The 26,821-nt window shown below is 40.8% G+C and overlaps 1 protein-coding gene across 2 annotated transcripts in view; it reads right to left on the bottom strand.

Moving 5' to 3' along the window:
- SRGAP1 (SLIT-ROBO Rho GTPase activating protein 1) overlaps positions 1 to 26,821 on the bottom strand; it is a 245,631-nt gene that overhangs the window by 9,175 nt on the left and 209,635 nt on the right. For both annotated transcript variants that reach the window (XM_024205093.3, XM_024205094.3), the window contains exons 16-18: positions 17,514 to 17,619; positions 13,878 to 14,102; positions 11,399 to 11,478 (exon numbers count right to left, since the gene is read on the bottom strand). In XM_024205093.3, coding sequence (XP_024060861.1) covers positions 11,399 to 11,478; positions 13,878 to 14,102; positions 17,514 to 17,619 — 411 coding nt within the window. The remainder of the gene's footprint in view (positions 1 to 11,398; positions 11,479 to 13,877; positions 14,103 to 17,513; positions 17,620 to 26,821) is intronic.

Here is a 26,821-nt window from a genome sequence, read left to right as displayed (position 1 = left end):
AGTGAGTGTGTGTGGTAAAGCTTCTCCCTCCACAAGAACGGATTTTAAAAACCTTATCTTCATAGAGATCATTTTAAGGATGAAAATGAGAATTAAAACCTCCCTCCCGTCAAAACTTCCTGATATATCAAAGTTCATAGTGACAATGGCCCCTATCCTATAAGTAGATATGGTTCTGCTAACACCTGTGCGGAGTCCACTGACATCAGTGGGCCTCTGTGCAGCCTCAAGGGTCCCTTGTTAGCATATCTATTTGCAGAATTGGGGCCAACGAGTATAATATCTTAACTGATGTCTTTGGAGCTGCTACTTTGTCAGTTGGACCTTGATGGAACAGCTACGATTTTATTGTATGATGTTGGCAATGTCTAGTTTGTTCTAAAAGTTATGAAAAACTAATGCCTGTGAAATCACATTTGTCAGGTTAAATTTATCTCAGTATCAAAATACCAACCAAAGCATTAAGAACTAATGCCCGCAAAATGTCAGTTTTCGAATTATACATTTTGTTTGCTTTGAGTAGCTCAAAAATAAAGCCATTCAAAATACTTTATACAATTAAACCAAAATTTAGAAAGAAATTAACAGCTAGGCTGATGACTGCCGTATCACGTCTTAGCTTGGTGCAAATTTAAATTGCTTCATTGTAATACCCTGAAAAACTTGGTTTATAATGAAGACTCCTGCCCCTTTATTATGCGTTAATGTTATGTGCTGGAATGTCTTTAAAATTAACTTCCATCTTACAATGTGGAAATATAATCCTTGTGCCCTATTAAGGTTACAGTTTGCAGCTATTTCCAAATAACTTGCCCAACCTGTAGAGGACTGTCCTGTAGTTGGCCATCTTTAGTCAATCAGGTTAAAAACTTGCAATAGTTCAGATGACAACTTGTTTAGAGTAGTCAAGACCAGCAAACATTGAAGAATTTCAGAGAGGCCTACACACAACTAGGTGAGGCAGTGAAATTCAGTGTTACAAATGCAAAGTAATGCACACTGGCAGGAATCACTTCAATTACTCATACACATTGCTAGTTTCTAAATTAACTGTATTTATTCAGGAAAATACTGGCTAGCTTAATGAAAACTTCTGCTTTTTTGACCACCAATGCACACTGAGCAAACCAAATGGTAAGATGTATATAGAATAGGCTAGAAAATATTAGTGAAAATTGCAATGGCACTATATAAAATCAGCGGCATGCTCTCACCTGGAATATTGTGTTCAGTTCTAGACACTCTATCTAAAAAATTATATAAACAGAAAGCAAAGAGGACCAGAGATGTGACAAAATGATTAGAAGTAATGGAAAGGCTTCCACCACTTGAAGAGAAACTGAAAAGATTGGGACTATATAGTTTAAAGATGAGACAAATAAGAAGAGACATGATAAAGGTATACAAATGAATTATTAGTTATGAGAAAGAAAATCAAACCCTCCTGTTTATCTGCATCATAATACAAGGGGATAGTCTCATAGACTCATAGACTTAAAGGTCAGAAGGGACCATTATGGTCATCTAGTCTGACCTCCCGCATGATGCAGGCCACAAAAGCTGACCCACCTACTTTCCCTTAACTCAGCTGTTGAAGTCTCCAGATCGTGATTTAAAGACTTCAAGTCGCAGAGAATCCTCCAGCTTGCGACCCCTGCCCGCTGCGGAGGAAGGCGAAAAACCTCCAGGGCCTCTGCCAATCTACCCTGGAGGAAAATTCCTTCCCGACCCCAAATATGGCGATCAGTAGAACCCCGAGCATACAGGCAAGATTCTCTAGCCAGACCCACATTTTACCAGCGATGGCACTTTATTACCTAATTGACTAAAATCACGTTATCCCATTAAACCATTCCCTCCATAAACTTATCTAGCCTAATCTTGAAGCCAGAGAGGTCTTTCGCCCCCACCGTTTCCCTCGGAAGGCTGTTCCAAAATTTCACCCCTCTGACGGTTAGAAACCTTCGTCTAATTTCAAGCCTAAACTTCCCCACGGCCAGTTTATATCCATTCGTTCTCGTGTCCACATTAGTACTGAGCTGAAATAATTCCTCTCCCTCCCTGGTATTTATCCCTTTGATGTATTTAAAGAGAGCAATCATATCCCCCCTCAGCCTTCTTTTGGTTAGGCTAAACAAACCGAGCTCCTCGAGTCTCCTTTCATAGGAAAGGTTTTCCATTCCTCGGATCATCCTAGTGGCCCTTCTCTGTACCTGTTCCAGTTTGAATTCATCCTTTTTAAACATTGGAGACCAGAACTGCACACAGTACTCCAAATGAGGTCTCACCAGCGCCTTGTATAACGGAAGGAGCACCTCCTTGCCCCTACTAGAAATACCTCGCCTAATGCATCCCAAGATCGCATTAGCTTTTTTAACAGCCGCGTCACATTGCCGGCTCATAGTCATCCTGCGATCAACCAGGACTCCGAGGTCCTTCTCCTCCTCCGTCATTTCTAACCGATGCGTCCCCAGCTTATAACTAAAATTCTTGTTAGTCATCCCTAAATGCATCACCTTACACTTCTCACTATTAAATCTCATCCTATTATTATTACTCCAATTTACAAGGTCATCTAAGTCTCCCTGCAGAATATCCCGATCCTTCTCCGAATTAGCAATACCTCCCAACTTTGTGTCATCCGCAAACTTTATCAGCCCACTCCTACATTCGGTTCCGAGGTCAGTAATAAAATCGGACCCAAAACCGAACCTTGAGGAACCCCACTGGTGACCTCTCTCCAACCTGACAGTTCCCCTTTCAGTACTACCCGCTGCAGTCTCCCCTTTAACCAGTTCTTTATCCACCTCTGGATTTTCATATCGATCCCCATCTTTTGTAGTTTAACCAATAATTCCTCATGCGGTACCGTATCAAATGCTTTACTAAAATCGAGGTATATTAGATCCACCGCATTCCCTTTATCTACAAGGTTTGTTACTTTCTCAAAGGAGGAGATCAGGTTGGTTTGGCACGATCTACCTTTCGTAAACCCATGTTGTAATTTGTCCCAATTACCATTCAACTCAAGGCCCTTAACTACTTTCTCCTTCAAAATTTTTTCCAAGACCTTGCATACTACAGAAGTTAAACTAACAGACCTGTAATTACCCGGGTCACTTTTTTTTCCCCTTCTTGAAAATAGGAACCACGTTAGCTATTTTCCAGTCCAACGGTACCACCCCCGAGTTTACAGATTCATTAAAAATTATCGCTAAGGGGCTTGCAATTTCTTGTGCCACTTCCTTCAATATTCTAGGATGAAGATCATCCGGTCCGCCCGATTTGGTCCTGTTTAGCTGCTGAAGTTTAGCTTCCACCTCTAATACTGTAATGTCATTCCCTCCTTCTTTATTCCCCTCTGTCCTGCTCCCTCTATTCCTAAGCCCTTCATTAGCCTTATTAAAGACTGATGCAAAATATTCATTTAGATATTGTGCCATGCCTAGATTATCCTTAATCTCCACTCCATCTACATTCTTCAGCGGTCCCACTTCCTCTTTCTTTGTTTTCTTCCTATTTATATGGCTATAAAACCTCTTACTATTTGATTTAATTCCCCTCGCAAGGTCCAACTCTACACGGCTTTTGGCCTTTCTCACTGCATCCCTACATGCTCGGACCTCAATAAGGTAGGTTTCCTTGCTGATCCCTCCCCTCTTCCATTCTTTGTATGCTTTCTGTTTTTTCTTAATTGCTCCTTTGAGACGCCCACTCATCCAGCTAGGTCTAAATCTCCTGCCTACTAATCGTTTTCCCTTTCTTGGTATACAGGCCTCGGACAGCTCATGCATCTTCAATTTGAAATAATTCCAGGCGTCATCTGCCTTTAGATCCCTAAGTATGTTATCCCAATGCACTTCATATCAGTCAATGAAACTGAAAGGCAACAATTTAACATCAGAAAGGAAATATTTTTATATATATCACAAAGTTAGCCTTTGGAGCTCACTGTAAAAAGATATTCCTCAAATTTGGACCTCAAGATTATCTAGTCTATTTCCTCTTCCCTCCCCGGCCGAATACTGAGGCAGGATTAGCTCATAAGTATAGCTAGACCAGATGCTTGTATGAATAACATGCTGTTACATTATATAAGATGAAATAAAAGGGGGGGGGGCGTATAAACTCCCATACTTGAGGGCACAAGCCAATCTCTAATTGATGGAGGTTAAGAATAAACTTCACCATAGTCAGGTTATTTCATAATTGTGTATTCAGGGTTTCCTTTCACCTTCCTCTGAAACATAGGCGCCAACTTTCTCTGGCCCCACCCCGACTCCACCCTGCCCCCGCCCCCATTCATAGACTCATAGACTTAAGGTCAGAAGGGACCATTATGGTCATCTAGTCTGACCTCCTGCACAATGCAGGCCACAGAATCTCACCCCCCCACTCCTGTAACAAACCCCTAACCTATGTCTGAGTTATTAAAGTCCTCAAATCGTGGTTTAAAGACCTCAAGGTGCAGAGAATCTTCCAGCAAGTGACCTGTGCCCCACGCTGCAGAGGAAGGCAAAAAACCTCCAGGGCCTCTGCCAATCTTCCCTGGAGGAAAATTCCTTCCCGACTCCAAATATGGCGATCAGTTGAACCCTGAGCATGTGAGCAAGACTCATCAGCCAGACACCCAGGAAAGAATTCTCTGTAGTAACTCAGATCCCACCCCATCTAACATCCCATCACAGGCCATTGGGCATATTTACCTGCTAATAGTCAAAGATCAATTAATTGCCAAAATTAGGCTATCCCATCATACCATCCCCTCCATAAACTTATCAAGCTTAGTCTTGAAGCCAGATATGTCTTTTGCCCCCACTACTCCCCTTGGAAGGCTGTTCCAGAACTTCACTCCTCTAATGGTTAGCAACCTTCATCTAATTTCAAGTCTAAACTTCCCAGTGTCCAGTTTATATCCATTTGTTCTTGTGTCCACATTGGTACTAAGCTTAAATAATTCCTCTCCCTCCCTTATATTTATCACTCTGATATATTTATAAAGAGCAATCATATCTCCCCTCAGCCTTCTTTTGGTTAGGCTAAAAAAGCCAAGCTCTTTTAGTCTCCTTCATAAGACAGGTTTTCCATTCCTCGGATCATCCTAGTAGCCCTTCTCTGTACCTGTTCCAGTTTGAATTCATCCTTCTTAAACATGGGAAACCAGAACTGCACACACTATTCCAGATGAGGTCTCACCAGTGCTTTGTATAATGGTACTAACACCTCCTTATCTTTACTGGAAATACCTCGCCTGATGCATCCTAAAACCGCATTAGCTTTTTTAACAGCCATATCACATTGGCGGCTCATAGTCATCCTGTGATCAACCAATACTCTAAGGTCCTTCTCCTCCTCTGTTACTTCCAACTGATGTGTCCCCAATTTATAACCAAAATTCTTGTTATTAATCCCTAAATGCATGACCTTGCACTTTTCACTATTAAATTTCATCCTATTACTATTACTCCAGTTTACAAGGTCATCCAGATCTTCCTGTATGATATCCCGGTCCTTCTCTGTCTTAGCAATACCTCCCAGCTTTGTGTCATCCCCAAACTTTATTAGCACATTCCCACTTTTGTGCCAAGGTCAGTAATAAAAAGATTAAATAAGATTGGTCCCAAAACCAATCCCTGAGGAACTCCACTAATAACCTCCTTCCAGCCTGACAGTTCACCTTTCAGTACGACCCGTTGTAGTCTCCCCTTTAACCAGTTCCTTATCCACCTTTCAATTTTCATATTGATCCCCATCTTTTCCAATTTAACTAATAATTCCCCATGTGGAACCGTATCAAATGCCTTCCTGAAATCGAGCTAAATTAGATCCACTGCGTTTCCTTTGTCTAAAAAATCTGTTACCTTCTCAAAGAAGCAGATCAGGTTGGTTTGGCACAATCTACCTTTTGTAAAACCATTCCAACTCCTTCCCCAAGTCCCCACTCCAACTCCCCTCCCCTCCCCGCCCCTATTGGATCCCTTCCCCAAATCCCCGCCCCAGTCCCGCCTCTTCCCCCAGCACGCCGCGTTCCCCCTCCTCCCCCCTCCCTCCCTGCCCTGCAAAACAGCTGTTTCGCGGTGCAAGCGCTGGGAGGGAGGGGGAGCAGGACGCGGCGGCGTGCTCGCGGAGGCGGCGGAGGTGAGCTGGGGCAGGGGGGTGGGGCCACGGGGAGCTGCCGGTGGGTGCTCAGCACCCACTAATTTTTCTCCATGGGTGCTCCAGCCCTGGAGCACCCATGGAGTTGGCGCCTATGCTCTGAAGCATCTGGTACTGAGCATTCTGAGGCAGGATATTGGACCACTGTGTTGATCAGATATGGCAATTCCTTTTTGGGTGAGCCATACTACAATTAAAAGTTCAATGGACTGTTTGATATTAAAGACTTGAGTATACAGGCTTTGATTCTTCTCATTTACCGCACACCAGAGTAAATCAGAAGTAACTCCACACCTATGTAAGCCGTGTGTATGAAGAGAGTCAGGCCTATGGAATGTTGAATTCTTCCTTTTCCTGTACCTCATTATAGACGGACGTGCTTTCTCAGACATCTGTGGGAAGTTGCTGCATTGGGAACAGCTATTTGAACTGTTAATCTACGGACAGTGAGTGAGACTTCTGAGACATGCTATTTATGTGTTCCTATGTAACATACTCTTTTCTCTCAGAACAATGTGGTTTATAGCTGACATAGTTGCTTTCCTTAATGAAACTCTTGTATTAAGCTCATATAAATTGATCTTTTATTCTGATAGCAACTTTCATTACCAAAAATGTGCCCTTTACTTGAACAGCACATTTCTGCAGCAGACAGTTCTCAGATTTTATTTTTCAAATACTAATTCACTTGTTAACAAGTAGAACATTGACAATTAATATAAAAATACCTTGACAGTTCCATTTGGACATAAAAAAAAAAAGCCAAAAGATTTATAATGTCAAGGTTATTGAGAACGGGAGGGAGCCATTTCACAACTAAAGGAAAGGGAATAGAGCTAATCAACAGTTACAAATCTATGATTTGTAACTGAAATTCTGCATGATACTGAGCCATGGGGTCTAACAGTAAAATTAAGACAGCTCAGAGGGAAATATAATTATATTGCTCTGTCCTTTACCTTGAGGCATTTGCTAACTATGGCAAAAAATATATGATGACATCTGAGATATCACTAGCTATGATCCCTAGTGATTCAGACAAAGATGGAGAAGGAGAAATATTAGGACAAGCTGAAGAACTGTGGGAAGAGCTCTAGGGATTCTGTTCCCAGTTTTGTACTTATGACCTCAAATTCTGCTAATATTATGACTGCCATTCAGTGACACATTATGGTGCCTTTCACGTAAAAATCACTGTAAATAGCTCTGTACAGGTCCAGCAGGTGGTAAGGGTAAAGATGTAAGAAACACAAAGGCTAGTCGCTATTTCTATCCCTGCACTTTAAGAGCCAACCACAGCATTAGCCTTCCTCTAAAGGTGGCAGTATGAGGGTATGCCATCCCACCCCAGTGCTAGGGTTGCCAAAGCCAGACATTCCAGCAGGAGTGATGGAACCTCCCCCATCCCGTCTCTTCCCCTGGAGACCCTGCCCCTGGCCCACCCCAGTTCACTCCTCTTCCCCCTCCCTCCGCCCCCCGATTGGGAGGAACTCCCCTCGGGGCTGGGAGCTGCAGTCACCCAACATAGGTAGGAAACTGTCAGGTACCCTTTTCAACTGGACTTTCTGGTCAAAAACCAGGCACCTGGCCACTCTACACCCCACACTAGTGAGGCAAGTGGAGCTGAGCCAGCAGAATGAGAATATCCACTGTACCTTTCACTGGGTGCATCAGAGCAGCCCCTGCTCTGTGCTCCCCCAATTCTCCCACATGCATTGTGCTTGTCTTAAGCAAAAGACATCCTGATCCCTATGCTCTCTTCTATGTCTTAACAAAGGGCTGTGGCTTTACAGTAACAATCTATCCTCAAGTTCGCTGGCAGTTCTCTCACTGGAAAACAACAAAGGGAAACAAGGCTGTGAATTACTGTTACAGCAGAACTTGGCAAAAAGTTGATCATAGTATGAATTATTTTAGAGTAGTCATATCTGCAATGGTGACCATTCAGGGACGCGACAGCACTAACTCTCAGCCTTATTTGTCCTTTAATACCCCCATCTGGGTGAGAACTACTTTCTTGATTTATAAATGTAAGGCATCATAAGTGGTCAATGAACAGCAATAAAAATGTTAGCATGTTTGTGTTTTATATCAGGAATTACCCATGTGTCTGAGACTTCCTCAGGAAATTCTCTTATTTCCTTAGGAAACAGATCTAGTCAACTTTTATATTCATCCAACTAGAGTAAAATAGCTTCAACGTTAAAGACTTTCAGAAGCAAATTGCACAAAAACTGCTTATTAAGCATAAAGATGTATCCCCTGAATCTTTATACTCTTTTCTAGGAGTTATTTTTCAGGCGAATGTCTGAGGCTCAAGGTGAACTCTTTGAAATGCACAAAAGTTCATGTTTTCAGATTTAGGGGAAAAGGCTATTTAGCAGGAATGCTCTTCTTTTAAGTAGACAATGTAAATAAAAATTCTTATAGTGAAGGCTTTTTACCGTTACAAAAAACTCTTCACTATGACCTGGATTCAGAGACGCATGTGAATAGCCCCAATAAAGTCACTGTGACTACTCACGTGTTTACAGTTAAGGATGTATGCAGCTTTTTTATACTTCATCATTGTATGCCCCAAACCTTCAAAGGATAGAGGATAAGCTAATTTTATCCCTACACTTTTATATATATTTGCCTTATTTAAAAAAAAAATTTAGCTTTGTAATTCCATAAATAAACCTTTACTTTCCCCCACAGTTGCTCAGCCTTGTTATTATCTACAAACTGACTTCTTGTAGGTATAGAAAGACTTACTTGTAATTTAACCTTATACAGCAAGTAGTTCTTATAGTGAAAATAATCAAAACAGAAAAATAAATCCTCTTGCTTTTAATTATAGCCTTTGGATTACATTTCAATTGCCCAATATTGTTATGGGACTAGAGGTTTTGAGAGAAAAAAATCCCTTCAGTATAAAACCAACTAGATTTACAACATAATAAAGATTTAAATTTTTAGAGTAGGCTCTGTCCAGCTCCTAACAGAGGAAATGCAAAAGTACAATATGTCCAGTTAGTAGTAGCAAGCTCAGTTCAACATTACCTTACTCTCCTACACATGTATATCAGGATCCTGGTGTGACAAACTAGTAATCAATAAATCTACTGAATTCAAAAATTTCCTTTAGTGGAAGCTTTCCTGTTCCCCCACAAAAGATCAATTATCTGAGCCTTGTGATTCAAGATCAAAGTAAAATTGTTACCAATCACAGCGTATGGTATTGCAAACACTTTTATTCAAGGGACAAACACACGAATGTGTGTGCAAAAAGACAGTTAACAGCACCAGTTCAATGAAAATACCCACCCTTCATTATAAAAAATAGCTTATCTAAAGGTAAACCTTTTTACTGGTGGAAAAACTTGATTAGACCTAGCTGATTAAGTGGAGGCCTCTCACTTCATGCACTGGTCTAGTCACACCAACTACGCTGTCATCATCTTTGCCCAAGCATTACCACAAGGTTCAAATCTTTGTGTTATCTTTTCCCCCCTTTAAATGCACATCCACAACATGATTGTCCACTTCCTGTATTCAATTCACAAAAAGTAGCAAACAAAGGAATGGCAAAAGCTAGGATTTAATTGCTGGCCATCCTGATAAACAAAACTAGATCTAGTAATGTAATCCTTTCTTGGCTACCTCTGCTCCACTGAGAGTTACTCGAGTCAATTTTGTCTCAATCGATAATGCTATGCTACAACTTTACTACAGTCATTGCATCCAGGATTGATATCAAGGCACAAATGAAGTACCATACTACTTTCAGATGGTCAAGATTTGCCTGTCCATGCTTTTCAGATGCCATTTAATATTTTACAATTGTGTACAAAGGGATTAAAAACAACTTTTGATTGTTGCATGTTTTTTTCCCTCCGTTTCATTCTCATGTGCAGGGAAAAGTTTTGCAGAAATGCACATTTATGAATCTGAATTTCCATCATTTACACCTCTGTATGTATGTCAGAAAAATCAAGTTTTTCTTCGAGGATCCTCCATCATTAAGTGTTTCACCTCCTGATCTGTCATCCATTTAATCCTGAGCATTTCATAGGAGTCTGAAATAGTCTGTTTTTTAGCAACATGAGAAACTGTCTTATAAATTAGTATATGAGGGAAGGCGGGCAGAGACACATACTACCAAGTTGTGGCTGGTGCTCAAAATAAATGGTGGGTCTGGGGCTGGCAACAGGACCCTTTTTCCAATCCTTGAAATTATTATTTTTGACCCCACACTTGGATATTTCTGATCTCCTAAATAAAATCAATGATACCATTTTGGCCTCTTACTCTTCCCCACTTTGTCCCCGGACAAGCTCTTCTGCTGTAATTGCCTCCCCTTCTCCTTCTGAAAATGCGAAGGAGTCCTTCCTGTACTCTGCTGCTTACCTTGCCCCCTTGAACAGGTCCTCCTGCAACTACTTCTTTATTTTCCCCCACCAGATTACAGGCCCTATCTGCCTTCCCTTTCCTGTTTGGTCCCAGGCCCCTGATCGGTTGCCTCCTTGTTATCACAAGCTGCTTTATCCACTGTGCTAACCTAAACCAGGGAAAGAGGCATCTGCCACTAAGGGCTTGCCTATATGGGAAAATATATTGTCACAGCTGTAGTGGAATAACTGTGCCATTATATTTCTCTATCTAGACAAGGCCTAAGTCTTAATTTGCTGAAAGAAAGAAGAGGAGATTTGATAGGTGATGCTTATCCCATTGGGCCCTCACTGCCAGCTACGATGCCTAGTCCAGCAAGGGTGAGCATGAGCCAAGATTATAGTGATGGCTTTGGTTTAATAGTTTTGGGGGTCCTTAAATCCTCTAGAAAGTTGTGTTTTTAAATATCAAAATATAGCATATTGAATGCAATTCTCTGCTAAAATATTCAAAGACATAGCTTGGATCAGTTTATCTTGTGCAAAAAAGGTAAAAGGCCACTTAAAAAGGGAACATTACATCAGAACGTAATTTGTGCTGACTGAAGTAGTTTCCCACTTGCCCTTCCTGTAACTGAGCAAGCCAGGAAAGGTGCAAGGAAACAGCTGGCGAAACACAGATGCATAAGAGTGAAAAACAAACAAAAAATTGAAGATTAAAAATGGAGGTGTAAGCAGCAGAGCATCCTCCCAGAAGTAATTTAGTTTCAATTGAGAGACAGTGAGGAAAAGAGAGTATCTCCTGCATGAAAAACCTGTAAATGTAATTTATTTAAAAGAGGATTAAAGATGTAACATAAAGAACGTACCATCTTCACTGGTGTGGGGTTCTGTACTGGCATCCTGGTCCACTTCCTCTAGTGTACCATGTTCACTATAAGGGCTATCACTGCAGAAATACACAAAGTTAAGCAGGTACAGGCAATTAGCATATGAAGCCGTGCTTAATGGATGCTATATTTGGCATAACCCTCCCCCCAAGCTAACAAGAGTAATCTATTTCTATAACAAATATCACTTAAATTTTCTTATGAAACAAATAGCAAATATAAAATGTGTGTATGTATAGGCTGTCAAATGATTAAAAAAATTAATCACGATTAATCATGCTTTTAAACAATAATAGAATACTATTTATTTAAATATTTTTGGATGTTTTCTACATTTTGAAATATATTGATTTCAATTACAACACAGAATACAAAGCACAGTGCTAACTTTATATTTTTTATTACAAATATTTGCACTGTAAAAAACAAAAGAAATAGTATTTCAATTCACCTAATACAAGTACTGTAGTGCAATCTCTTTATCATGAAAGATGAAATGTAGAATTATGTACAAAAGAAATAACTGCATTCAAAAACAAAACAGTGTAAAACTCTAGAGCCTACAAGTCCACTCAGTACTACTACTTGTTCAGCCAATCGCTCAGACAAACAAGTTTGTTTACATTTGCAGGAGATAATGCTGCTCACTTCTTGTTTACAATGTCACCTGAAAGTGAGAACAGGTGTTCGCATTGCACTGTTGTAGCCAGCGTTGCAAGATATTTACATGCCAGATGTACTAAAGATTCATATGTCCCTTCATGCTTCAACCACCATTCTAGAGGACATGTATCCATGCTGATGTTCTGCTCGATAACAATCGAAAGCAGTGCGGACCAACATGTGTTCATTTTCATCATCTGAGTCAGATGCCACCAGCAGAAGGTTGATTTTCTTTTTTGGTAGTTTGGGTCCTGTAGTTTCCGTATCAGTGTGTTGCTCTTTTAAGACTTCTGAAAGCAGGGTCCACACCTTGTCCCTCTCAGATTTTGGAAGGCACTTCATATTCTTAAATCTTGGGTTGAGTGCTATACCTAGCTGTAGAAATCTCACATTGGTACCTTCTTTGCATTTTGTCAAATCTGCGGTGAAAATGTTCTTAAAACGAACAACACATGCTGGGTCATCATCCGAGACTGCTATAACATGAAATCTATGGCAAAATAGGGGTAAAACAGAGCAGAGGACATACAATTCTCCCCCAAGGAGTTCAGTCACAAATTTAATTAATGTATTATTTTTTTAACAAGCGTCATCAGCATGGAAGCATGTCCTCTAGAATGGTGGCCAAAGCATGAAGGAGCATATGAATGTTTAGCCTATCTGGTACATAAATACCTTGCAATGCCGTCTACAAAAGTGCCATGCAAATGCCTCCTCTCACTTTCTGGTGACATTGTAAATTAAAAGAGGGCAGCATTATCTCCTGTAAATGTAAACAAACTTGTTTCTCTTAGCGATTGGCTGAACAAGAAGTAGGACTGAGTGGACTTGTAGGCTCCAAAGTTTTACACTATTTTGTTTTTGGGTGGTGTTAGAACCAAAAAAAATCTACTTTAGTAAGTTGCACTTTTGTGATAGAGATTGCACTACAATACTTGTATGAGGTGAATTGAAAAATACTATCTTGTTTATCATTTTTACAGTGCGAATATTTGTAATCAAAAATAATATTAAGTGAGCAGTGTACACTTTGTAATCTGTGTTGTAACTGAAATCAATATATTTGAGAATGTAGAAAAACATCCAAAATATTTAATAAATTTCAATTGGTATTCTATTGTTTAACAGTGTGATTAAAACTGCGATTAATCACAATTAATTTTTTAAATTGTGATTAATTTGAGTTAATCGTATGAGTTAACTGTGATTAATCAACAGCCCTACATATATATATATATTAGTTAAAGTCAGAAGCAATGTAATCCTCAGACCATGGTATAAAATCATAATTGTTACAGGAATTAATACATCTTCCCTTCAGATATCATTTCCATTTATTTAAATGGATAAGAGGGTAACTAGATATTTCCCTTCTAGCAGTACTGAATTTAGTGTATATATGTCTGGGCTTAATGGTGAAACCATTATGAACTGAAATTCTTTATGGAACCCTTCAACAAATGCAAGACTGGGACTACGCCATCTGGCCACAAACTCCCAATTGTACATGTAGACCTCTGTCAACTACTTGATGGTCACATATATGATAGTTCTCAGAATCCTAAATTAACGCCATTGAAGTTTTCTAGTTAGGAAACCCTGGCAATCATCATGGTTATATTTGCCCCACGTGTTTCACAGTACCACTTTCCTGTGAACCTTCCACGCATTAGAATTTTTTTTATTTTCATATTTCTTTTATTTATGCAGAACCTCTTATATCATGGGAGTCATTCATGTAAAATGGAGTCCTAGCATTTTGGTATGAAGACAGAAAGATAATATTCTGACTTACCAGTAGTCATCTCCAGCCATACATTTTTCATAAACAGGGCCATCTAGCTCTTTAGCATCTGGGAAAATAGCCTCATGATGGATGATGATCGTTTTGATTATTTCATTCACATGAGCTTGACATGACACCTGGTCTTGTATGTCTGGAACAGGCATCAGTGTTGGGCCAAAACATATGGCCAAGTTATAAGGATCCATCATATTCTCATCACTGTACTGAGAAAGGCTTTGGAAAAAGAATCAAGAAAAAGAAAGACTTTTCCTCTGTGACTATCCTAATTCTGAAAACTAGCACAGAACAACCTTAAATTGTCTGCACAATGCAATGTTCCCCACCCTTTTTGACACTTAGTCCTGTACAACATAGCAAAACAAATGAAATTGTTCTTCTATTGTCTGGCAATATACAACACTGGGAGAATTTAGAACAGACAGATACTGGGGGAGGGGGAGATGAATTTGAATTAATCATTTTTTAGCCATGGAAAACTTTACTAAGGGACTCTGTGTGATCTACAGTAAAGACACTGTTCTAAGTTTAAAAAAATGCAAACAACCATCGGTGAGATAGAGCTAAGGGCTTTCTGAGGGAAGGAACCCTCCCCGCTTTACTATGAAGCCATGTATATAACAAAATTTCCAATATCGGAAACAGAGCATAGCTGACCACAAGATGGTCACAGAGGGATCCTCTGGTTGCTATGCCATGCCACTCCACCTGTCCGTTTCTATCGGAGGCCGATTTTTTCAGAGTGTGGCTGGGGCTTTCCTACATCTTGCTGAACCTTGGATTCCATGTCGTCCCCTTGGAGCTACTGCTTGTAAGTTATGTTAGAGCAGTGGCTCTCAACCTTTCTGGACTACTGTGCCCCTTTCAGGAGTCTGATTTGTCTTGTGTACCCCAAGTTTCACCTCACTTAAAAACTACCTGCTTACAAAATCAGACATAAAAATACAGAAATGTTTCAGCACATTATTACTGAAAAATTGCTTACTTTCTCATTTTTACCATATAATTATAAAATAAATCAATTGCAATATAAATATTGTACTTATATTTCAGTGTATAGAGCAGTACTAACAAGTCATTGTCTGTATGAAATTTTAGTTAGTACTGACTTCGCTAGTGCTTTTTATGTAGCCTGTTGCAAATATCTAGATGAGTTGATCTACCCCCAGAAGACCTGTGCGTACCCCCAGGGATATGTGTACCCCTGGGTGAGAACCACCATGCTAGAGGACCAGCCTGATGGATACCTGGCCCAGAATTACAAAGGCTACCTTTACACACACCACCTTTCCCCCTGCAAGTTGAACTGTGCGCTCTTCAGCAGTAGCTGAGGATTGAGGCTTACAGCTCCCCAGATTAGTCATTTTTAAGGACTCAGGACCCAGTCCCACAAGGCCTGAAGTCCCGTAATTCCCATTGATTCAATTCTGCTTGGCACCCTGCAGGATTAGAGATGCAGCTGCTATGTTTGCCCATCTTTAAATACACCAGCTTAAAAGGCTTTAAACTATACTTTCTAGAGAAAACATTTGCTGCATAGCAACAGCATTGTGACATCAATACAAACTGAAAAGAGTCAAGAATTCTAAATGATCCCCTCCAATCCCGCAAAATCTGCTTGTAAAATCAGTCATGCTATCCCTTTTTTGTGTCATATTTTGTTAATGTACTCTGTGCTACTCTGAGATATCATAAATCTTGTTCTACAAATTACAAAGGAGATTTAGTCACTTGATTATTCATGAACTTTGCTACATAGGTGGTTATAATTGATTTATGAAATATGAAAGGCTACATGCTGTTGCCTCTCTGTTCTCCATAACACACAGTCGGTAGAATATAGTACAACAGACTTTTTATTTCAGCAAAGTGTTTTTTGTGCAGCCCCAATAGATCCACTCAATTTTGGAGCAAATATGAGCAAAGGAGGAATATGCTAACTAAGGGCCTGATCTCTCAATCACTAAGGGTATATCTACACTAGAGCTGGAAGTGTAAATTCCAGCTCGGATAGACACACCTGCCCTAGCTTTGATCGAGCTAGTGTACTAAAAATAGCATAGCCACAGCAGACTGGGTGGTGGGAGGGGCTAGCTGTCCCAAGTATGTACCTAGAGCTTTGATGGGATTGTACATGAGATGGCTAGCCCATGCAGCTGTGGTTACACTGCCATTTTTAGCACACTACGTCAGTCTACCTGAGCTGGAAATTCCACCTCCAGCTCAAGTGTAGATGCATCCTTAGTAAGCATATCATCATCTAGTGCTGGTAGTAGGTCCATTGCCGCTGGGGAATGGGAGGTAAAGTGGAGACTGGAGGATTGGGATTTTACTAGGGTGAATGTAAAATTAAGTGAGGAGAATGAGACTACCAAAGATCAGCAATGATTGTGGATTAGTGACGGCTGAGGTCAATGAATACTGACCCAGACCATATAACATGTATTACCTTTTATAATCCTGATCCACGTTAGGTGATTGAGGCCAGGAAATAAAAAGCAGTCTTACATGCACCGCTTGTTGTCACACCTTTATTGTAGCCATTCTCAAGAGATACAGCTGGGGTTTTTCAGGTGGAAAAAATAACTTGGCCCAAATCCTTATATTTAAAGACTGTGTGTGTGTGTTTGGAAAATCACTTATTTGGTGACAAGTACAATGGAGGTTAGCCTCAACAAATATACAGTATGTGCACACACAATTAAAACCTAACAACGAAACCCGTAGATTTAATATATTAACATTTAATAACACAGTTTATCATTCGCATCCTAGAAGATATAGTAGAAGCTCAACCCAAAACACACATTACAGTGCTGAAGGAAGGGAGGGTTTAAGGAGCAGCAGAACAGAAGTCCCAGGAGGCAGGCAGTACAGAAACAGAAAGAGCCAGAAATAGGGCAGAACACTGATCAAAGAAAGCATATCACAGTGCAAATACCAGGACTAGGAAAAAAACAGAAAAGGGACACAGGTAAAATAATCTTTTTTCCCCACACTACCCTTTCCTCTGGCCCAGTTTTTCCCCTCAGAATGGGCCAGTTTCTGATACCCCCACCCACCTCCCCAACAACTGTCTTAGTGTTTCAGTATGAAGGGAAAGAGGTGGGGTTCCTGAGCACCTGTAGCACCATGGTTATTTTGGGCAAGAGCACCAGTGAGGGAATTTGGATCTTGCTCCAGCACAGCATCAAACCACCAGCTCGCAGGTGATTTGGCTGTTTGAGTATGTTGCATTTTTTCTAATCAGAAAGTTAAAATCAGCTTAAGATAGGAGTGTAGCTGAAAAAGTTCACGTCTAAATTATGCAAGTTATTTTGAATGTGGATGTCTTTTATTTGTTGTTTTACAGCTTCAGCTCTAGTCACAGTCCTTGCGTTCAAGGCAACACTTTTATCAGTCTTACCATGACCTTGTGGTCAGTTAAGAAGAAAAGTAACTTCAGTTTGTACGAAAATGGACCTTTTCCTTCTGTTTTCATTGCCAATTAAAATACCCTCTTCTGTGTTAAATGAAGCTAAAATGTAAATTTCATGCAGACTATGAAGAAGACAAAGGAAATTTTGACACCAGCAGTGGAAGTGGGATGAAGATGCAGCATTTTGACAGGAACCTTAAGGTACTTACTGGTTAAGGAAGGCAAATAGGTATCTCATCACTATAAGGACAGACCTGGGTAAAGTCAGGAGGAGTTTGCGGATGTGAAGAGCCCTCTCATAGAGATTATCTATTCCTGTAAGGCAGAAGATAATATTTTCAGCTTCTTTTAGGAGAAAACTACATTCAGCTCAACGGTGTTATTCTTATGCTAATATATGTTGCTGGTCAACATTTTTCAAATTTTGAAAAAAAAAAAATAATGAAAATTTTGGAAAAAATCAAGTTCCCCTCCCCTTTTTGACCAGCTTTATTAATACACAATTACCAGATGATGCTTTAAATATGTCCAGCAAGTCTGCTAAAAACTAACTTACTGCAGATTTCTAAGTAAGGTAGCTCACAAAACTGCAATAAGAGGATTTTCCCCTCAAGGGTAAAAAAGTAATATTAGGAGGCTAGGAATCTCTGTCATCAGTTCCTAACACTGGCTTATTCTCTGTATTTGAATATTGAAAATATCCTTCTGATCATTGATTGTAAAGCCTTCCTGACTTAGTTTTCTCTGTCAACACTATCTCTCCAGCTGTAAATCTATTAAAGTCAATTCTAAATCAATGCCTTCACGTGTTAATCCAAAAATACAAAGTACAATGATCAGATGTGTTTTCCCTAGATAGTTTCTTTTAGGTCCATCAAAATGTTCCTGAAATAGGTAAACCAACAGCTGTGTAAAGCAGGACTGAGGCAGCACAAGAGCATTGATTTCTATTGCCTTACAACAGAAATCAGCATGTATTATTTTCTACATTGTTCAGAATGAACATGTGGCTTCATCTGGAAAGCAAAACATCTTTCGAAGTAGCAAACCTCTATTCTGAATAAGAAATCCTTGAACTCTTCTCTCAAGATATTTTCGGTGTAAATGACATTGCTAAAAGCAATTTAACATTTCAATAATGCCCCCTAAGTCAACCAAGAAATAATAGTGTAATTCACATAATTTAAACACAGTCCTAGTAGAATATTAGAATAATAGCACCTAATAACAGTGCAATGGACATTTGGTAACATTGAGAAACTGTGAAATGAGGAATTGGGGGTGAAGCCAACAGCTAAAAACCATTTGTTACAGAATACAAGATTTTTCACAGAAGAGATTTAAAATAATCACTTACCTAAAAGGTCAGTGCTAATTATAGACAGCGTTCTCAATGTTTATTTTTGGTCTTTTGATGTGCTTATTTTATACAAATTAGGTCTCATTTTCAGATGTAAAATGAGTGTTGATTAATGTTTAAATATTTCTCCCCTTAGGAAAAAAATCCAGTTTCTAACAGTTGATATTTTCATACCATAAACTGAGGACAAGCAGAGCATCACAGCAGCAGAATTTGCATTTCTCAAACAAAAGTGATGCACTTCAATAGCACTTCCTTGAAGATAAATATTTCTGCCTGGTAAACTACAGGGCAAATACTGCTCCTACATCTGCAGCCATGGAAGATTCCCCGGCAGAACGGGTGTGTGTGGCGGAGTGGGGGGGATTCGGGTTGGGGTGAACAGGGATTTGATTGCATGCAATCTAGCTCTTTGGGGATCTCTTGTGCACAAACAGATTCTTCCATCCTCTCTTTTCACTCCCTGTAGCAGGGATGGGTTGGGGCTGCAGAAGCTCCTGCAATAGCAGCAGTGGCGAAGCGCTACAGCCTGGGGTGAGTGGTATTCCTTTCCTCATGGAAGAGAGCAGCACATAGCCCAGCATTCCAGTTCTGGGGCTAGGTATGTTGGTTTTCAGAAATTGTACCTTTATTTGCTTAACCAGCAGCTCATAACTAAGGCTACGGGTTTGTCACAGAGGTCACGGATTCCGTGACTTTCCAGGACCACTGTGACTTCTGCAGCAGCTGGTGTGGCTGGCCTGGGGGCCGCCTGAGCAGTTCGGGCAGCCCCTGGGCCAGCTGCACCGGGCACTGCTAGGGCAGTCTTGGGCCACCGCGCTCCCCACCCCAGAAGTAGAAGGAGTTTGAGTGTGGGAGGGGGCTCAGGGCTGGGGTAGGGGTTTGGGACGCGGGAGGAGGTGAGTGCTGCAGGCGGCACTTACCTCAGGAGGCTCCCCAGAAGCGGCGACATGTCCCTCCCTCAGCTCCTAACCGGAGGTGTGGTCAGGCGGCTCTGCACTTTGCCTCTGCCCGCAGGTGCCGCCCCCACAGCTCCCATTGGCTGTGGTTCCTGACCAATGGGAGCTACGGAGCCAGTGCTTGGGACAGGGGCAGTGCATGGAGCCCCCCATCCCTCCCTCCACCTAGGAAGGGACATGTATGTTGCCACTTCCAGGGAGCTGCCTGGAGCCAGGCAGGGAGCCTGCCATCTCTGCCAAATCTACCCTCCAGCAACGATGGCTCCCCCGGGCTATTTCCCCGCTCTTCCAGGGCTGCCTCCACCCAGACCACCCAAGATTTAATCAGTGGTATATAGTACACGTCATGGACAGGTCACGGCCTGTGAATTTTTGTTTACTGCCTGTGACCTGTCCATGACTTTTACTAAAAATACCCATGACTAAAACATAGCCTTACTCATAACTGCCTGCCAAGGGCATAGACAGTGTAAGCAAAAAGGGAACATCAGGTTTCATAGTATGGGTCCTATCACATTCCAGCAGCATGCTACCTGTCAGGACACAGTGTAAAACAGTTACTGTAAGTCATTACAAACCACACATTGCTGTAATTAGCTGCGTATATTTTAACTCATTCCTAGTAAAATTGTCCCAATTTTCTTACCACTCACTCATTTTGGTGGAGAAAACATTCTCTACTGAAAATCTGAACACTGCACAACTGTGAATTTGGCTGCTTTCCATTGTTTATTTCAGAAACACTGATATTCCCCTCACAATTTTTGCTTTAGTTTACAATGAAAGATAGATGAGAATGCTTTATACATTGTAATCTTTTACCTAAGAATCTCAGACACCAAGGACTAAATTCTGGCTGCTTCTATGGGGGAAAAGGAGTGGATGCAAGAACCCCCTTGCATAACTGTGTTGCTTTCCCCATGAAGGGGAAAGACAGTGTTGCTTTGCCTCTAAAGGTTACTTTTCCAGAGGAGGTGTGTCGTGGGGGGGCGGTATTGTGTGTCCATAGCAAAGGCTAGCAGATCAGTTACTGTGAGGCAGGATTACTGGCTATATCAGTGCCAAGGAGGTAAAGCCCATTGCACACAAGTACAGCGAGTCTTCTACTTGCATGTCGAAGTCCTCTTCTTCATCTTCATTACTTTTGACTCTCAAGAACCATAATTTAGTCCTATCTCAACACTCCTCTGAAGTGAACTGGTATTTTTCCCATTTTTCAGATAAGATAACCTAAGCATTCATTTTAGAACATAAGAATGGTCATACTGGGTCAGAACAATGGTCCATCTAGCTCAATATCCTGTCTTCCGACAGCGGCCAATGCCAAATTCTTCAAAGGGAATGAACAGAACAGATAATCATCAAGTGATCCATCCCCAGTCATCCAGTCCCATCATCTGGCAGCCAGAGGCTTACAGACACCCAAAGCATGGTGTTGCATCCTGGCTAATAGCAATTGATGCACCCATCCTCCATGAACGTATCTAATTCTTTTTTGGAACCCAGTTATGGTTTTGGCCTTCACAACATCTCCTGGCTATGAGTTCCACAGATTAACTGTGAGTTGTGTGAAGTACTTCCTTTTGTTTGTTTTAAACCTGCTGCGTATTCATTTCATTGGGTGACCCCTAGTTCTTGTGTTATGTGAAGGGGTAAACAACACTTTCTCCACAACATTCATGATTTTATAGACCTCTCTCATAGCCCTTCCTTAGTCATCTCTTTTCTAACCTCAACAGTCAAGTCTTTTTAATCTCTCCTCATAGGGAAGCTGTTCTATACCCCAAATAATTTTTGTTGCCCTTCGCTGTACCTTTTCCAATTCTAATGTACCTTTTTTGAGATGGAGTGACCAGAACTGCACGCAATATTCAAAGTGTGGGCATACCATGGATTTATATAGGGCATTATAATATTTACTGTCTTCTTAATCTCTTTCATAATGGTTCCTAACATTGTTAGCTTTTTTGACTACACATTGAGTGGATGTTTTCAGAGAACTATTCACAATGACTCCAGGATAGCTGTTACCACCCAAGAAAGCTAATTTAGATCCCCATAATTTTGTATGCATAGTAGGGATTGTGTTTCCCAATATGCATTACTTTGCATTTTTCAACACTGAATTTCATCTGCTGTTTTGTTACCCAGACACCCAGTTTTGGGAGATCCCTTTGTAACTCTTCGCAGTCAGCTTTGGACTTAACTCTCTTGAGTAATTTTATATCATCTGCAATCTTTGCCACCTCACTGTTTATCCCTTTTTCTAGATCAATTATTATTATGTTGAGCAGTACTGGTCCCAGTACAGATCCCTGGGGACACCGCTATTACCTTTCTCCATTCTGATAACTGACCACTTATTATTAGGGTGACCAGAGAGCAAGTGTGAAAAATCGGGATGGGGGTGAGGGGTAATAGGAGCCTATATAAGAAAAAGACCCAAAAATCGGGACCGTCCCTATAAAATCGGGACATCTGGTCACCCTACTTATTACTACCCTTTGTTTCCTGTCTTTTAACCAGTTATTGAGCCATGAGAGGAGCTTCCCTCTTATCCCATGACTGCCTACTTTGCTTAAGAGCCTTTGCTGAGGGACCTTGTCAAATTTGTTTTGAAAGTCCAAGTATACTACATCCACCTACCACCTCTAATAGATTGGTGAGGCATGACTTCCCTTTACAAAAGACATGCTGACTCTTCCCCAACAAATCCTGTTCATCTGTGTGTCTGATAATTCCATTCTTTACTAAAGTTTCAACCAATTTGACTGGTACTGAAGTTAGGCTTACTAGCCTGTAATTGCCAGAATCGCCTCTGGAGACTTAAAAATATTAGCATAATATTAGCTATCCTCCAATCATCTGGTACAGAAGCTGATTTAAATTATAATATAACATACTAACTGTGGTATGCAACCTATGTGACTTGCCCAAATAATGCAGAGTTAGTTGCAGAAATGGGAATAGAACTTATGATTAGAGGAATGACCCAGGAGTCAAAGATCACAAGACAACACTCCCACCTTTAGGTCCAGGCAATTAGCCTGGCTTTGGCAAGGATAACCTCATTAAGAATTAATCTATCCTCTATGTTTGGGGAAGGAGGCAAAGAAGGGAGGTGCTTGGAGAAGGGAAGGAATATTAGCCACAAATGAAACAGCCTCAGGGGAACTGATGTCAAGTGGAGAGGTGAATATTTTGCAGCAGCCAACTAAATTTTCATCAAGAGTGAAATCTACAATGGTGTGGAGGGCCTTGCAAGACCTTTTGCACCCTGGAAGCCTAGGGTTCGGGGAGAGGAAAACTGTAGGAGTAGTGGCTGCATAGGAGGGCCTCTGCACACACTCAGAGATCTCTGAACCAGCTGTGATAGGGCAGCACTGTGGGTGGACCAGGTCAGGGACCATAGTCTTTTTGAGACTGTGCTTTCCAGAGGTGTAACACCTAATGGAAGAAGCACAGAGAGGTTGGAGCCACCGCTGATTGCATACTGTAGGCAGGTATGCAGTGGGGGTGAGGTAGGCTGTGCTGTACTGAACCCTGTCACTGGGTTGTTGTGTGTATTTCCAATCAATTGACTTGGTTCACTTACTGTGTAATAGAGCTTCAAATTTTTACACAAAACACTATTTTCAAAATCACTAGATTTCAAAAATCACTAGAAAGGTTCATAATGCAGTGTCATCTTTGTCCATTTTGGAGATAGAGAACCAGTGTGCATGTCTGCTTTTCCTTAAGAAGCGACAGCACATTTTAACCACCTGTTGAACTACCTTGAGGTTTTTGCAAACAGTACTTAAAGCGAAATGCATGAACAACCTGCATCTAAGGAATAAAGTAGACCAGAGAAGGGGAAAAACCAACAAGAAAGCCAAACCAAATAAAACAATATTAAATTATAAATGAAGACAAGAATATATCCTGTCTAAAAAACATAAGACAACATCAGGCAAATTGATGTTTAAGCAATAATTCCAAAGTAGTGGAGCATTTAACAGGCAATAAATGCTCAGGTATATAAACCACAAACGTTTGCATTTGAGCACAGAAGCATTTTGCAATGGAGCACTACATAGTGGTTAGAATGTGGTAAGTGGAGTTAGTCTGGTGGTTATAACTCAATAACTAGGGTCAGGCTCTATTTCCGTCTCTTCCACAACCTCCCCAGTAATGTAAGGCAAATATTTACCCTTTCAAGGCCAAATTCAGTGGTGACAAAACAGAGGTGTAAGTTTCATATGAGGAGTATGCTGGTCATAAAATAAGTGTAAGTACAGTAAAATCTGCCAAGAGCAACCACTCATGGGAGTTAGCAAAAGTGGTCTCTTGTAAGTGGTGGTCTCTTTTCAAAGGTTTGCACACCAGACAGCAGTGGTGTTCCGTGGCCTCTGCAAGTAGTCACTTGTGACAGGTTGTCTCTCCTGAGAGGTGGTCACTAAAGGCAGGTTTTACTGTAGGTTCTAAGTGACAAAAGTGATTTAACTTGTGCTGATGTGGCAGTTGGCGAGTGTGCGAAATAAGTGTAATTTACATTCAGCAGGAAAAGCAACTAACGAGAGTGCAAGATACAGTTGGCCATCCCTCTACTTCATCACCAGGGCTTCCAGCGGCCAAATCTGGCCCTGGTGTATGAAGGAGTCACTCGTATTGCCTTCAGTATGACTAGCATCTACTGAAACAGGCTGAATTCAATACCCTCAGAATACCAGCAGTAGTGTCCACCCTTCTGCTCAGGCAGCAGAAGCATGGCTTTCTGGTATAGAGAAGCCCATAATGATGCAAGATCCTTATGCCCTATCACTTGCTGCAGACTAGCTCTGGAACTTGTCCCCAATTTAAACTAAAGCTGTTTAAAAATCAAAACAAATTAGCTATATAATTATTATACATTTATCTGGGAAAAACTGCACAGAAAGCACTGAATCTTTTGTAGCACCATTTCCAAGGCACTTGCAAAGAAAAAGCATTAAATAACAATATGTTATTTCATTTGAAAATGTATGCATTAATGCAAAAAAAAAAAAAATTCCTCAGTGGCTACATTGTGAAAAGCTTCATTTTATGGTAGTAGCCTCAAATATGTTTGACATCCATAGCTAACCACTCCACTTTCAAGGCTCTTTCACTAGCAACATTATATTTTCAGATAATATCTGTGACATTTTGCCATTTTATATTTTTAAATGAATGCCAACTTTATGTATCAATTTCTATATCCTATTTTGTTGTGAATGACAGGAATCTTTGTAAACAGAACTGTAAAATAAATTTGCATTAATCTTCACAGGCTGTTTGGAAGGACACCAAGTGAAAATGGATATATTCATTTGCATACTGTACTATCACAAAGTCTATTAAATAAGAACTGGAGCATTTGCAAGCTTCATTTAAAAAATAAAAGCTTTCCAAAATCTACATGATATACAGTGATCTCAACAAGTTCTAACAATTTCTATTCTCTTATAGGAAAAGGGCCTATGCCTGCTCCTGTTAAAAATAATTAGTAAAACTCCCATTGCCTCTAGTAATAGTGATACATATTTATATTATTATGATAGTGCCTGAAGACCTCAATCTGGATGGAGGCCCCAATGTGCTGGGGCTGTACAGACACAGGAAAGAGAGTATCCCTGCCTTGAAGGATTTACAATCCAAACTGGGAGCTGGGTTTTGCCCGAACTGTCTGCCCCATCGCAGATTATATGATGTCTAAGATTAAAAAAACAACAGTAAAAACTGCATTTGGGACTGGACTAGGATTTTATAAATATAAATATCTAGGTTCCATCAAAATTCAGGGGGGGTATAGTAAGTTCCAAAATCAGTGAGTTTCTTCTTGTAGAAACAGATGATACTTTGAAAACCAGCACACAACCTAGGTATACAAGTGTAGAGACAAAATTAAAACCCTGAAGAGGGTCTGAAAACTCACACCAACAGAAGGAATTAAAACTACTGCTGCTGAGGTGCTCTCAAGACATCAGAGAAGAAACAAAAGTGCAAAGTTCAGTACGAACATTTAAGCCATCCTCTGCCTTGTTCAGTGCAATAGTTCTCCGGAGGGCTGAAACATCTGCACTGAGCTTTACACTATGTTTCTTCTATGGTGTCTGTCTAAAAATGCAAGTAATGCTTTTAATTCCTTATACTCATTTTAGCTTACTTCAATCTTAGTTTAAGGCTTAGAGTCTGCTTTGGTTTCCTTTGTTCTCGCACCTATTTTTGAGCATACAAACACCAATATGGGTTGGTCAGGGACATGAATTGACATTGCCTTGGATTAAAAAGATAGGCTTTAATAGTGTGTGAATAAATAGGATTTTGCTTGGAAATCAAATAATATTTCATATGAACTACTATATTCATTTCTACCTTATAACAGAAACAAGTCAAAAAGAAGCAAATATATAAATATTGTGATGGGCAAACATTTTAATGCAGGTAATATTTCAAGGATGAAGTAGTCAACAGACCATGAATTTCATACAAATCAAATAAAATATATGGTGATATACCTATCTCATAGAACTGGAAAGGACCCTGAAAGGTCATCAACTCAAGTCCGGCGCCCTGCCTTCACTAGCAGGACCAAGTACTGATTTTGCCTCTGATCCCTAAGTGGCCCCCTCAAGGATTGAACTCACAACCGTGGTTTTAACAGGCCAATGCTCAAACCACGGAGCTATCCCTCCCCCCAACGTTTCACTGATACTCAATAACTGTGTTTAAAAACAAACACACACGTAAGTGTTTTATAAGTATTTTAAGAAAGATATCCAAAACTTTCCACCTTAGGTTTTTCACAGGTAAGCTCCAGATATAGGTTCACAGCTGACTATCCCTGGACTGGATCCTAGGGCTGGCTGTGAATATAAATGCAAGAACCATCCCCTTAACTTGATCAGACTACTTCCTGTTCCAGATAGGAATAAGAACTCTCCCTACTCCCAGGGCTGGCTCTAGGATTTTTGCTGCCCCAAGCAAAATCAATTTTGGCCGCTCCCCTCGTTTTTTTCTTACCCCACCCCCCGGCCCCGCCTCAACTCCGCCCCTTCCCCAAATCCCCAGCCCTGCCTCCTCCCCCCAGGCTCTCAAGCCTGGGAGGGAGGGGGAGCAGCGGCGCGCGAATCAGCTGTTTCGCGCTCCGCGGCCGCTGGGGATCTCCCCCTCCCTCCCAGGTTTGAGAGCCTGGGAG

Source organism: Terrapene carolina, unplaced genomic scaffold (assembly GCF_002925995.2).
Source record: "Terrapene carolina triunguis isolate 2854851 unplaced genomic scaffold, T_m_triunguis-2.0 Scaffold68, whole genome shotgun sequence".
Classification (NCBI taxonomy): Eukaryota; Metazoa; Chordata; order Testudines; family Emydidae; genus Terrapene; species Terrapene triunguis.
The sequence above is the reverse complement of the archived record's forward strand: the minus strand, read 5'-3'. Positions and strand labels throughout refer to the sequence as shown.